This window comes from Vicia villosa, linkage group LG5 (genome assembly GCF_029867415.1).
Source record: "Vicia villosa cultivar HV-30 ecotype Madison, WI linkage group LG5, Vvil1.0, whole genome shotgun sequence".
Taxonomy (NCBI): Eukaryota; Viridiplantae; Streptophyta; class Magnoliopsida; order Fabales; family Fabaceae; genus Vicia; species Vicia villosa.
In genome coordinates this window covers 149,125,031-149,140,055 of record NC_081184.1, presented here as the reverse complement: position 1 = coordinate 149,140,055, position 15,025 = coordinate 149,125,031, and the positions used below count along the sequence as shown (strand labels likewise).

At 28.1% G+C, this 15,025-nt stretch overlaps 1 protein-coding gene across 1 annotated transcript; it reads right to left on the bottom strand.

Annotated features, from left to right (window-relative positions):
• Positions 1–4,213: 4,213 nt before the first annotated feature.
• LOC131603121 (WAT1-related protein At1g68170-like) lies at positions 4,214–10,321 on the bottom strand. The gene is made up of 7 exons (XM_058875380.1): positions 10,107–10,321; positions 5,789–5,848; positions 5,567–5,683; positions 5,160–5,409; positions 4,912–5,070; positions 4,674–4,825; positions 4,214–4,580 (listed from the first exon to the last, which is right to left on the bottom strand). The coding sequence occupies exons 1-7, from the start codon at positions 10,289–10,291 to the stop codon at positions 4,439–4,441; spliced, it is 1,065 nt and encodes a 354-aa protein (XP_058731363.1). The 5' UTR covers positions 10,292–10,321; the 3' UTR covers positions 4,214–4,438.
• Between the last annotated feature and the right edge of the window lie 4,704 nt (positions 10,322–15,025).

The window sequence follows — 15,025 nt, the reverse complement described above, 5'->3', positions numbered from 1 at the left end:
AATGTTTATGGTAGAATAGTACAAATACCTCTCTGTAGAGATGATTTCATGTCTCTTTACTGTAAACAGAGATTTAATTCCAAGCTTCAACCTTGAGCTTCAAGCAAGGCACAAAAAAACAATTAATTTCCCTAGTTAGTTCCCCGAACTACATTAAGCTCTGACTTCCACTAGGGATATGTAGGCATGAGGTTCACAAGGAATCTCAGCGAGCTAATAAAATACCAAAAATAGTCAGTCTGTCTGTCTGTCTGTCTTTTCAAATCAAATCAATTCCTTCTCCTAACACAAAGGAGAAACTTTCCCAATCATTAGCAGCAAACACAATCACAATGACACAGAGAAGGTTCCTGTAGAGTACTACAGATATGTAGGGTGTTTAAACACTTCCCTATGTATAACCGACCTCCCGGACTCCAGAATTTCTAGTCTAGGTGAAATCCCCACACTTAGCAAACTCCTAGGATTTAGTTGAGATCTTTTTTCCCCTTTCCTACTCGTAGGACAAATAAGAAAGTTCGTGTGATATCGTAGGAAGAACTGAAATAAAATTCATCCCACCACGGGCGCATTCTCCTTCCAAATTTCGCGTGAAGGGTATAGCGTGCCGTCCTCCCAAGTGAAACGGGGAGGTAAAAGAAAACGACACCATAGACGTCTAAGTCCAGTACTAAGGCCATTATTGGCCATAACCCTTTCTATCATGGCAGTTAAGTTATTTTCTGTAGCCAGATTTTCTCTTCTGACTCTTTGAACAACCTCATATGGGTGTTCGTTCCTACCCACAATCCTTAATCTGGGTCGCTCCTCCTCCGTTTCTTGTCGAATGGGGACGGCTCTTTGATTTGAAGCTTCTAAGTTAATTATTGGAGTTCCTTCGAACATCTCTGTTCTTCGTGAGGGGCCTACATCCCTAGTGGCTGTCCTAGATGACGGAACTATGTCTTGTACACGTTCTAAAATGGGCCTCTCTTCTTGATTCGAAGGCTGTTTGTCTTTCCTTTTAGGTGGTGTTATTCCCATGAATTCTGCCATTCGATTCATTTGAGATGATATCTTTTGGAAAGTCTCCATGTTTTCTCTATTTGTAGTAGTAACATTTGCCATTAGTGGGCTTAAAACTGAAGTCAATTCTCTGGCCAAAACCCCTACCATATCATGGTTGCTTGCATCCATTTCTTGTCGAAATGCTGCTTGGTTATTTGTGGTAAAGTGAGGCACCTGGGTAGAAAAACCAGTGTTATGTGCACTTCGACCCACTGAACTAACATTCGGTGAAAATGTCGCATTGTTAGTTGGGGCATATATAGATCCTGCCCCTCGTACGCCTGTTCCATATGGGTATGGCATTCCATATGAACTATTTGGTCTCCATTCGAAAGCAGAATTCGTGCCTTGACCAGGCAAATTATTTGCAGCATTTGTCGAGGCAAACAATACGTCCTATGCGCTTGTAGATGAGGGTGCGGTTGTCGACACTGAAACTGGAATAGTCCCTGAAAGCCCTGTATTATTTTCAGGCAAAGCCTGGGAATTATCTGCAGGTCTCGATCCATTTGGACCCGTTGCATCTCGTGTTCCTTGAGTAGAAGTCGAATTTGCCGCTCCTGATCCTGAACCTTGTGGGGGACCTCGATCACCCCCTGCACTGGCCGTAAGGACCATTTTCCTGTTGTACCTTCGTTTGGGAATCGGTTGTGCACTGTTCTTTAATTTACCGTTCCTAAGGTTCATACAAGATCTTGATATTGTCTAGACAAAAATAAAGCAATTGATTAAAACAATCTGCTTGACACTGTCCCACTGGGCGTGCCAATTTGTTTACGGTGATTTCCGGTAAACAACCGCTAGTCTTCCAAACTATAATAAATATGATTTGGTTACTCGCAGGATCGACTAGATTGATCCTAGGACACATAGTCAAGAAGATTGTCATCAACGTTCATTCGAACCATATTCATTATTTGTCTTCTTCAATAAGCGTTGTTCGATTAAAGAACAAATAGTCTTGACAATCACTTTGTTATATATAAATGTGACTTCAGCGAAAAAATAAGTAACATAACATAGAAAATTAAAAGGACTATTGAAACGTAAAGAATCTTAAACTGCAGAAATGTTAAAGACTTTGAAAGTAAATAACATGAAAGTAATTCGAAAGTAAATGACATTAAAGTAAAGATACAGAAATGTAAATGGCAAGAAGTAAACGAAATGCAGTAATTCTGGAAGATATTTAAAAACAAAAGATAATACACATGTATTAAAATGGTGGTGTCATACGTACATTTTCTCAGCGAACTCTTTCTCTTAACGCTTGATACTTGAGTAAATATGTGAGTGATTTGTACAAAATGAACACACAGAATCCTAACATTAAGACTCCTATTTATACTAGTTTCGACCTTAACGGTCCTATACTAATCTGCTGCCACGTTTCTCATAAGAACTTCTAGCGATGCCATCTGTTACTTGGACAGTTACGAAACCGTCTTCGAATTTCAAATCTTCCCGCCTGAGTCTGTCTTCGACGCGTGGCAGTGTATTAAACAAACACTACGAAAAAAAAACACGCTAAGTAGTAATACTTGAATATATTTATAAATTTGTCTAAGTCCCCGAAGACACATACTTTTCACTAGCTTTCAGTATTCATTATCTTCATAGCGAACTTAGAAATCTTTACTCTCGAAGCATGACCATCAGTAGCCATTCTTTTATTTTTAAGGGATGGCCATCAGTAACCATCTTTCCGTCGATTTTCTACTTCTTCGAAGGATAAATACTACAAAACGAAATCTTCAGCTAACAACAGGTCATCGCAAATTGTTTGTGAGGGACTTGTCACCATCAATATATTTCAAAAAAGAAGAGTGTGATATATTTTACATAAAAGAGGAGGAAAATATATAGTTTAACACAAGATGGGAGGTTAATGTAATATGAGTATCTTTGAAAGAAGAATGTAATTTACTCTATAAAAATAATAATGTTTAAGTTTTTGGATTTTAATTTAGTTGATTTTATTTTGTAGTCGCAATTTCCAACTTCAAACTCTTAATTGGAATATGTTTACACAATTTAATAATAAGTTTTAGAGAGATAATAGAGTTGCAAGCTTTTAAAATTTTAATATGCATTTGCTTGTTTTAGCATATTGCTTGTTTAGATACATAGTTGTTTTAATTTGAATGGGGATTGAAACTTACAAAAATCACATTATTTTTAACACATTAGGTTATGTTTATTAGAAAAAAATATGGATAGTGTCTCAAGGTAGAAACTAAAATTTGAAATTTTAAGTACAAGTCTTGGATGCCTCCAATCTTAACAGAAAAACATGCATCTAGAATGGATAGCAAGTTTAAACAAAAAGAAAATAAAAGCAGTAAAAAAATAATCAAACAGAGTAAATATGGTCACTTTTTTTACCCTACCATTCATCCCAAAAATTGGTTGATCCCCATTTTGTTAATAAAGATGAAATGAAAAAGAATTGAAATTGTTCGTTGTGCCAAAGTAAGATTATGCGACAAAATCTCAAGTGGGGGAAAGTATAGAAACAAAAGTATACATAAATCCTACATCCCTTGTGTGAAACATATGTCTCATTAAGGACAACTTAGTTAAAAATATAAGTGAATTCCTAACTTATTAGAACTATTGAACAATGAACATTAACTCCACACATGCACACTTTGAACCAAATGGGATTGATCTAAGGAAGCACTGATAGGCTAAAAATAGAGATATGTTTGAAAATTAAATATGAGGGACCACTTACTCATTTATTTTAAGTATGAGTTTTCAAGAGCTTTCTAGATTTTGGATATGCATGTTGATGGTTTATTAAATACATCCCTATAGATGAAAAATAATTCAAGCTAGTTTGGGGTGTGACAGCCTACATAATTAATTTTGGTTATTAATTTGAATTATAACTCAATCACACTAGACCTTAACACTAGATGTTTAATTTCAGTTTTAAAAATTTATATAGTTTATGATAAATTTATGTTGGTTTATGACTCTTTGTAAATGCAGGTAAAAATTTTGGTTGAAGCATTTTCAAGATGCTGCACAATGCTAAACAAAGATAATTTATTTTTTCTTAAAAAAAAGACTATACTATGTACTATAACATGTTTTATACTGCAATGTACTATAACATGTTCTTAACCTAAGATAACTTATTTTCTTGAAAAATGAAAAAAAAATTGTGTTGAGGGTGTATACTTGCACTACTCAAATATATATTCTCATATATATATAACACACAACCACAATCAACAATATAACTATTGTACATACACATATAATTAAAACTCACTACCACATTTATAAACACGTTCTACTTATTCTTATAAAAACATTCCTAATTAAGCATTGGAATTTAACTTAGAAATGGCATGGTTAAATTTTATGATGAACTAGCTTCTCATGGGCTCAACAATGGCGTCGTAGCTTCGAGATCACCAATGATTTCTGATGGTGCTTGTGCAATCTTCTTCTTTTGTTCTCTTGCTTTACCCCAAAGTACAGTGTATAAGCCACACACAATCAACACTCCTCCAAGTAAACTACTCACCAATAAGAAAAATATATTAAATCAAATCATGAATACAAACATTACCTAAAAATACATAAACATCATAAACATGCATAATATATACCTTCCTAAGTTTAAATTCTCATCCAAAACCATTGACGCGACGATAGCCACAATCAAAAGCATTAGAGGGTTGAAAGCGGACGCATATAAAGGGCCTTTCGTCTGTACGACCCATGCCATGGTAAGAATCATTAGTCCTGAGGCTCCAATTCCCTGCACTCACATCAAACCAAACTTCAATTCCAATATTGATCAAAATTTTCACAAATCATTTGATATATCATTAAGATGAAGCCTACCGAAAACGCGACAGTGAGAAGCCTGATATCCCAACCAAGTTTCCATTGATCCAAATCTCTCTCAACAATGAAACCTAAAATAAAACATTGTACTGTTCCAATTACAGACATCAAAGCTATGCTTGATTGAGGACATGGATATACTTCACTGATCTTAGCCTGCAATGGGTGGCATTTAAATTAAAATCACAATAAACGACAATAATTATTTTAACATTAAATGTTGTGTTTTGTAATTTATTAATTACCTGAATGATGAGCCACATCGAGAAACAGAAGCAACTAAGAACAACACATAAAACACCTAACAACTCAGAGGCAGTATCAGTGACAAGTTCTATTTGGTTGTCTTTTGGATCCAAGAGATTGATTTTAAAAGGCCAAATTTCAAATTCAACTCCTTTGTAAAATGTCAGAAGTAGAGCTCCTGCAAGTCCGAGTATAGTTCCTGTAACCTTTGCTTTACCTGAAGGTGCTCCCCAATTTAATTTCTCTAAACTGCAGAGATCATAAATATATAATTTTCAATATTAATACATTGCGTTGATATATAATTTCTCTAACGCGTTGAACACATTAGACACGCGTTTTTTTATCAGAAGTATCGGTGCTATATAGATAAATAAAATAAATTGAAATAATTAAACATATATACCCGAAGGATACTGCTAATACAAAGGTGATTGTGGGAATAAGGTTGTAGATAGCTGATACAAGAGTTGCTGATGCCAAAATCAGAGCTCCATAGAATAGGTTTTGAAATAATAATGCACTGTTATTTGCCATTAAAAAAAAACACGTATATTTATTAGTTTTGTTAATTACTAATTAATATTTTTTGAATAGAAAATTACAGATTAATAATAATGATACATACGCAAATAATGCACTTAAAAGTGAAAGGTAAAACACCCTCCAAGTCATCTGCGGCCTCTTCCTGTATAATAGAAAGAAAAAAAATATAAAACAAATTTGGTAGTTGATGTATTTCATATACGAGTCATTACCATTTCAATATGGTTGGGAATTTAATGCAGAAATGATAGGTGTGTTTGTTTCTTGTCATGTATTGATTGGTTTTAAACAAACATATATATTAGATAAAAAGACGTTCAACGTAAACACAAGCAATAAATATATATATATATATATATATATATATATATATATATATATATATATATATATATATATATATATATATATATATATATATATATATATATAAACATAACTTTTTTTACGTTTTTAGAAGTTATGTGTAACTTAATTACATTGATCAGTTAAATCATTAGAAATTAAAAAAAAAATTTATTTAACTATGGTTTATCTAATATATTTGTTGACATAATTATTAAAGGGTTATGCTAATGAGTGCCTCCGGAGCACTGTTTAAACATTTTAAATAAAAAAATATTTTAAATTTAATAGATTGAATAAATATAATATTTTTTAAAAAAGTTAATTATTTATACTTTTAATGCACTAATATATATATATATATATATATATATATATATATATATATATATATATATATATATATATATATATATATATTAGATAAAAACATATTTTTTTACTTTAATAAACAATGCACAAATTATCTTTTTAATCTCTTAACCAATGCTCCGGGAGCACTCGTAAGCATTATCCTTATTAATAAAGCAGTTTTGAAAATAATAAAACTATATATTTACTTAAAAAAATATTAAAACTATATTATCATTAAAAATAATGCTTAAATATCTGAATTATTGGTAGCATTACCAAGAACACGAATCCAATCATAATTATACATTTATGCTATGATACCATATTTGACACTAATACTTATTTACACAATTATCAAAATAACTTCGGAAAAAAACATGCATTTGATCCACTGAATTTCTTAAATTGTCGATTCATTAATTTTTAATGGTTTTGAACGATTTTGGCCGATTCCTACTAATTCCATAGCATATCTGATCTAACACTTAATTTAAACTGATAATCCTTCCGATTTCCTGTTCAACCTATCCGGTGGATTCGTTCAATCAAGTTTTCAAAACTGTGTTTTAGAGAGAAAGAAAAAAGTAACAAGCGATCCAAAAACAAAAACATTTTTCAAATTATACTTATTATTTTAAAATTTTATGTCAAAATAACATTATTTATAAGTAACAAGCCCAACAACCTTTTTGAGGTTAATTTGAGTCTCTCTTTTAATTGTTATATATATATATATATATATATATATATATATATATATATATATATAAAAGCAACATGTAGAGTTTAAGTGAGATGAATTTAGAATATATATTGGCGGTGACCATGCCAAACATATGATGTATTTTGTCTTTTACAAAATATAGTTTAAAGTGTGTAGGTTAAAAAATAATAATAAAGAAATGAAGAAGTGTAATAATTTTATAGAACTGTCACAATTATAATTAGAAATTAATATTATGCTCTGTGATTTAATATTATTTTTATCAATACATAAATATTAGTTATATATAACAATTGTCAATTCATGAATATATTTATTTTTGATGAAATATAATGACTTGAATTGACATAAATTAATGAATAATGAATTGACATAAATATTAGCTATATATATATCAAGTGTAGATATGTGCTTCTAAACAATTGCATGGGTTTGTAGTTGGATACATCAAACATAAAACTCTAAGATTTTGTTTGAGAGATTAGAACAGAAGGTAGGAAAGAACTTTGACAAAATTGTAAGAATTTAGTGAAAAGAATAAAAGAATTTAATTGAAGAGAGTTTTGGAGAAAAAAATTTATTGAAGGAGGTATTAGAAAAATATAAAAAAAGATAGACAAATTATTCAAATATAATTTATGTTTTTTTAGTATTTTAAAAATTAAAAAACGTTAATAATAAACACTTCTATATCATTCTATAATAAATTTTTTTATTAAACTAATAATTTCCCTATTTTATTTCAATAAATTCATTTTTTAAACTCTCACTCCCCTCCACTCCGAACTCTATTAAAATCAAAATATTTTAAAAACATAGAATTATCAATTATATTAGGAGTGTAAAAAAAATAAGGTAGGTTGTATGTCCGACAGGTATGATGTGATCTATTTTAAATCTGTCTCAACATAATCTTAGTCAGAAGATTAAGTTAAAGTTAGTAATAAATCCTACTAGTTTAAATAAGGAAGATCTAAGCTCTAAAAAATCCTTTTATGTGTAATATTAGTAATAAGGCAAGTGTAATGTTCAATTCAAGAAACAAATTAAGGTACGAAGTGATCCTACTTAAATTTTAAACATTAACTTAAAAAATATATTAATTAATTTTTATACTTTATTTATCAATTTTATTGTATTATTTAAGTTTTTTATATTTAAGAATTCTTTAATTAAATTATGAATATTATTAAACAACTTTATACAAATTGTTAAAGAATGATAATTAATCATATAAAACTTTGTTTTATGTTAGAATACTCAATAACCAAATTATAAATTATAATAATAAGTTTATTACACTCAATTAATTAAATTTGTTTTTCCACTTAATTCTATTTTTTAATATTAATAAGTATATTTATCAAACTATATAATTAATCTCAAGTGTTTTGGAGACAGAGAAAAAAAAGTAACAGCAGCCCAACAACATTTTTGAGGTTATACATAATGTATTAAAATAACATTATTTATAAGTAACAAGCAGCCAAACAACCTTTTTGAGGTTAATTTGAGTCTCTCATTTTATTGTTTTTTATATATATTTTTATAAGCAACATGCAGACTTTAAGTAAGATAGATTTAGACTCTATATTGTTGGTGAACATGCCAAACATATGATGTATTTTTGTCTTTTTCAAAATATATTTGTTTAAAGTGTGTAGGTTAAAAAATAAAATAAAAAAATGAACAAGTGTAATAATTTTATAGAACTGTCACTATTATAATTAGAAATTAATATCATGCTCTGATGATCTAATATTTCTTTTTGTTGCTTATTTAATAAAACTTTAAGAAATATTAACATGATGTAATTTAATTAAGGGTAGGCATACAAAATATTTATATCATTATTACATAAATATTAACTATTTATAACAATTGTCAGTTTATGAATATTATAAATTTATTTATGTGGAGACCTAATGACCTGAATTGAAATTAATTAATTAAAATTCCATAGAAAAAATAAAAAGGCATATATATATATATATATATATATATATATATATATATATATATATCAAATAACACCAAACTCTCAAAGTTTAATTTGACACTAAATCTCAACCGTTAAAGTAATTGATCAAATAGTGATACTAAATAGCCTATTTTTTGGAAGAAAAATATCCTACATATTTTTTTTATTATTATTTTATTTCATTTAATATCACTGTTTGATCAATTGTTTGACGTCAAAACACACACACACATATATATATATATATATATATATATATATATATATATATATATATATATATATATATATATATATATATATATATATATATATATATATAATGATTGCATGGGTCTGTAGCTGGATATATCTAACATGAAACTTTAATATTTTGTTTGGAAGTTTAGAAGGGGAGGATGAGGAAAACTTTGAAAAAATATAAGAATTATTGAAAAGAATAAAAGAATTTAAGTAGGAGGGTTTTATTTTATTAAAAAATCCTTTAATTTGAAAAAAAAATTGTATTGAAGAAAAGGTTTGAAAGATTACACAAATTATTCATATATAATTATGTTGTTATAACATTTCAAAAATTTTAAAAATATTAATAATTAGCACTCATATATCATTCTATACAAAAAAAAAAATCATAAAAAATGAGTCATTTCTCTATTTTGATTTTAAAAATCTTTTTTTAAAACTCTCACTTTTCTTCCCTCCCCTCCAAACTCTATCAAAATCTAAATATTTTACAAAACATAAAATTATCAATTATAATAGGAGTGAAACAAAATAAAGTAGGTTTGTATGTCTGACAAGTATGATGTGATCTATTTAAAATCTGTCTCGACATAATCTTAGTTAGAAGATTAAGTTAGTTATTAATATATTCTACTAGTTTTAAATAAGGAAGATCTAAGCTCTAAAATCCTTTTATGTTTAATATTAGTAATAAGGCAAGTATAATTTTCTATTCAAGAAACAGATTAAGGTACAAATTGATCCCATACTTACCTTTCAAAAATAAGAGCAAGAGGAATGGTGGTAATCGCAGCAAAGGCAAGACGATAAGCAGCAATAACAACGGTACTCATTCCATCAAAAATGGCAAGTTTGTAAAGAACATTGCAAGCTGAAAATACTATCTGCACTGAAACCATTAATAAAGCTGGCTTCAACATATCCCAAATGCTTCCCATCTTAAGAGCTGCAATGCAATATGCTTTTATGATTTAACGACTATCTATATATACACATTTAAGGAGGCCAAGTTAGGTTCACACTGTTCACAATAATTCATGCCAGTTGTGCTCACAATATGAAAATGAAAATAATATGACGGAAATAAAGTATAATAAGTTTCACGTGTCCCACAATCATAACTAGAAAGACAGAAATTTTCAGAAATTGTTAAGTTGACTTGAAAACAATAATTGATAGTAAAATACTCTCCAAAAAGAAATGTTTGTCCTTGATCGAGAGAAATATAATAAAAAATAAGAACATTACGTATGTGATAGTATCATTAGTTAAAACTTAGATCTAGATTGATCCTTTAGATTTTATTTCGACATTACTTACGTGATATGCTAGTATCATTTTAGTTTAATCTTAGATTTAGATTCATCCTTTAGATTTTTATTTCAAAATCTTGCGGACCACACTATTTTTGACCGATTCTTCGATCAAGTATCTTTGGTTTATCATTCGTGTTAGCTTCATACGCTCATGTAGGGGTTAATGTCGATCCAATTTTTTTTGAACATATCTAGTGTATTTATTGGAGAGTCTAGGGAGCAAAGCGTTAGAAGTGTTAATGAGCTAAATGTTCATCATCTAAGAGACTTCGATACTGTATATCAACCTAAGATCTTAAGGCATTAGGGTATGAGTCGATGTGTGACTTTAGCACTCACAATTGAAATCCAACAATTTCTCCCATCACTTGTTGGGAAGTTTGAGGAGCGACACGCCTGAAATGTCAATCAGATAAACGTTTACGACTTAAGAGACTTTGACAACACATATCTACCCAAAACCTTAAGGCTTTGTTTGCGAGTTTGGAGGGGAGGGGAGGGGAGGGGAGGGGAGGGCTTTGGAAAATAGGAAGGATTTGGTGAAAAGAATAGAAAGATTTTGAGTTGGAGGGTTTGATTTTATTTATAACACAAAAATTCCATAAAATGGGGAACGCAAAAATTGTATTTAAGGAAGGTTTTGAAGGGTTTTGGGAGTCTTACATAAATTTTTTAAATATCTTTTAGGTTGTTATAGTATTCTGAAAATTAAAAATTTAGCAATTATAATAACTCTTTTATCATTCTAAGCAAACTCATAATGTCAAATATTTTTTTATACTTTTTTTAAATTTTCATTTTCGGAAGTCTTCCTCTTCCTTCCAAACTCGCAAACAAAACCTAAAACAGTAGAAATATAAATCATTTATCTTAGGGTTTTGCTAGTCAGTGCCCTCAGGGTAATGGTTAAGCATTCCAAAAAAAGAAAATATTTTATAGAAAATATAATATTTCAATTTTCGAGACATTAAATACGCAGATTACCAAGATAAATTTACTATTTTTAAAGTCTTAACCATTGTCCTGAGGGCACTGGTTAGCATTTCCCATATACACCACACATTTCTTCCATTTCTAGACGATTCGAGACTTTATCACTCACACTTAAAATTCAATAATTTTTATCCACAGTGAGTTTTATACCTTTCCTTTTAGGTATTTTGATTTGTCTTTAAGGGTTAAACCCCATTGGCTTAATTGCAACTTTGATCCCTCTATTTTGTCTTTTTTTTATTTTGGTCCCCCCACTTTTAAAACCATAATTTTGGTCCCCCTTCTGAATTTTCTGTTGAAAAATAGACAAAAATATGGACTAATTTTGCAGAAAAAAGCAAAATAGGGGGACGAAAATTGCACAGAAAACTTAAAAAGGAGACTAAAATAGTGATTTTTTAAATAGAGAGATCAAAATCAAGAAAAAGACAAAATAGGAAGACTAAAGTTGCAATTAAGCCAACCCCATTTTGAGTCTATGTGGCATCCGATGGTAAATCTGTAAACAAAACCGTTATTTTCGTGAAAACACATTAATGTTAGTCAAACAATTTTTTTTTTGTAACATAGAAATGATATATTGATAGGTTTATAGCTTACTTTTATACTTTTTCTGTTTGGTCGGCAAACATTATCAAATATCTGAACCAATTACGGTTTGAGAGTCTTTGTCTCTATTTTAATGGTGTACTCGGTATTTTTCCTAAAAGAATATATTTTTGTTGATGATGGTTAAAAGTGAATGAGATCTGACCCATTCAGTGGATTTTATTGTAAGCTTTTTAAGTCGTATTGGGATGTTTTTTTTATGGTTGCTTTTTTTTTTTTTTTAAATTTTGTTTGCTTGAAGCTACTTTTTTGTATTTTAGAACTATCAGTTGGTACTTGGTACTACTTGTTCTATATATATGCCATTCAATATCTTTTCATATTGAGTTTTTATAAAATATTCTATTCTTGAAAAGAGAGTAATGGTAGTGCACTGTTAGTGTATTACACACACAAGCAATCAAAATTTTAATATCTGCTATGTTATTTCAGTATTTTAAAAATAAAATTATGTTTTAATTGAATATATGATGGTGATTGGTTGACAGTGTAAAATATTTTACACTGTCAGTGTTATTATCTATTTTCTTTTTTGAAAATAGGTTTTTTAAATTATTTTTTTTGTAGAATGTGAATTAAATTTATCCCATCATAAATTAATAATTCTTATTAAGTTGATAAAATCTTAAAATTCTCATAAAATTTTAAAAATATTCGATACTTGATCAAAAAAGTTCAATTGAACATATCATATCCTTTTAAAAAACAAGTATAATATTGACTATAAGAGCCTACTATAGAGACGTCCAATTTTTTAGTTCTATGCATGCCTGATGATTATATTAATTTAAAAATATTAACAGTATTCACACAAAAAAAGTTGAATTTATGAATTCAACTTCTACAGAGAATTATTAAATACAATAACTTAAATAAGTATTATTCTAAAGGAAATGAAGTTTAATAAGTTTCACATGTCCCACGATTTTAAGTTTTGAAGAAAATGACTTGAAAGTGAAATCAACGTAAAATTTTGACAACACGTAGTTAGCGTATTTTGAAAATTAGTCATATTTAAATTTTTTACACATGTCTCAATTTCTTAATTTTTAATGATATGATCAAATTTTAAATATTATACTTTAATTCGTTTAAAAAGGAAAGGAAAGGAAAATTTTTATTTGACAATTTTGTCATCTTTTTTAATACTCTTTCATTTTGGGTATTTATAAATACTTTGACACTTAAGTTAGTGACGATAATAGTGAGATGTTTTAGAGTTAAAATAATGTCAACTAAAATATTTGAAATTTCTTTTGGAACTTTATAATATGACTATATTAAAATTTTTATTGAGAACACTCGTCTTAAGGAACAAATGTCTCCAAACTCTGATTTGCTTTGATCCGACGATTACACCTGATACATGAGAAATATGGTCAAGTTTTATGGGCATAAAAATTGGAAATTTCTTTACCTACCTCACTACTTTCTTGGTCACCTCTGGTGAAAAACCCAAAATACCCCTAACTTCGGAAATGCATTTCTAAAATGCTCTTTTTTTTTTTTCAAAATTTGTTTTATTTCGGAAATACACTTCCGAAAACACGAAAAAAAGGTGTTTTCGGAGATGCATTTCCGAAAACACCCCTTTTTTGGGTTTTCAGATGCATTTCCGAAAACACCCCTTTTTGCGAGAGGGTGTCTTCGGAGATGCATATCCGAAAAATTCTAAGACCAAATTTGTCTTGGAATGTTTCGGATATACACTTCCGAAAGAATTCAATAATTATTAAAAAATTAAAATCAAGGTGAATCAATACAATTAATAGGTATAAAATCAAGATGAATCAATAAAATGAAGGTGAATCAATAAAATCAAGGTGAATCAAAATTTTCTAAACAATTTTAAAGTTAAAAATTATTTTACTAACTTATATAAATCAAAAACATTTTAATTTCATAAGTAAATTTTGATTTATATATAATTAAATATAAAATTTATTCATTAAATATAATTAAGACAAATTTTTTTTTTTAATTTTTTAAAACTAAATAAATATTATAACTCATTTTTAACTATGAATCAGAATAGAAATATATAAATATATAATAATAATTATTAATTCTGCAAGTAAAATATATAAATATATAATATATAAATATATAAATATATAATAATTATTATAAATTAAAAAACTCATTTTTTTAATTTTTATAATTATTATATAAATATATTTATAATTAATATATAATAATTATTATATAAATATATAAATATATAATAATTTTTATAAATATATAATAATTATTACATAAATATCTAAGTTAAAACACTCATTTTTTTAAATTTTTTTGTAAATATATAAAGATATAATAATTATTATAAATATATAAATATATAAATAAAAAATTATAACTCATTTTGTAGGTGAAATTATTTTAATTTTTTTAATTAAAATTATTTTAAATTTTAAAATATGAATCCGAATAGAAATATATAATAATTATTATTTATAACTCATAAATTATATCAAAATATATAATTATTATTATTATTCATTACTATAAATTATATCAAATTTATGATAGTGAATTAAATAATATCCTAAAATTTTTAATTTTTGGGATTTTTAATTTTTTTTTTTGTTTTTTCGGAGATGCATCTCCGAATTAATCAAAATTCTAATTTTTGGGATTTTTTTCGGAAGTGCAATTCCAAAATCTGGAAAAATTTAGAAAAAAAAATATTTCGGAAATGCATTTCCGAAGTAGGGGTAAAGTGGGGTTTTTGCTGGGGGTGACCCCCATAGG

Coding starts and splice junctions, on each gene's coding strand:
- LOC131603121 (XM_058875380.1), bottom strand. CDS start 10,291: ATGGGAAGCATTTGGGATATGTTGAAGCCAGCTTTATTAATGGTTTCA. Junction 4,826..4,911: donor TTCTCACTGTCGCGTTTTCG/GTAGGCTTCATC, acceptor ATGTGAGTGCAG/GGAATTGGAGCCTCAGGACT. Junction 4,581..4,673: donor GAGAATTTAAACTTAGGAAG/GTATATATTATG, acceptor ATTGGTGAGTAG/TTTACTTGGAGGAGTGTTGA.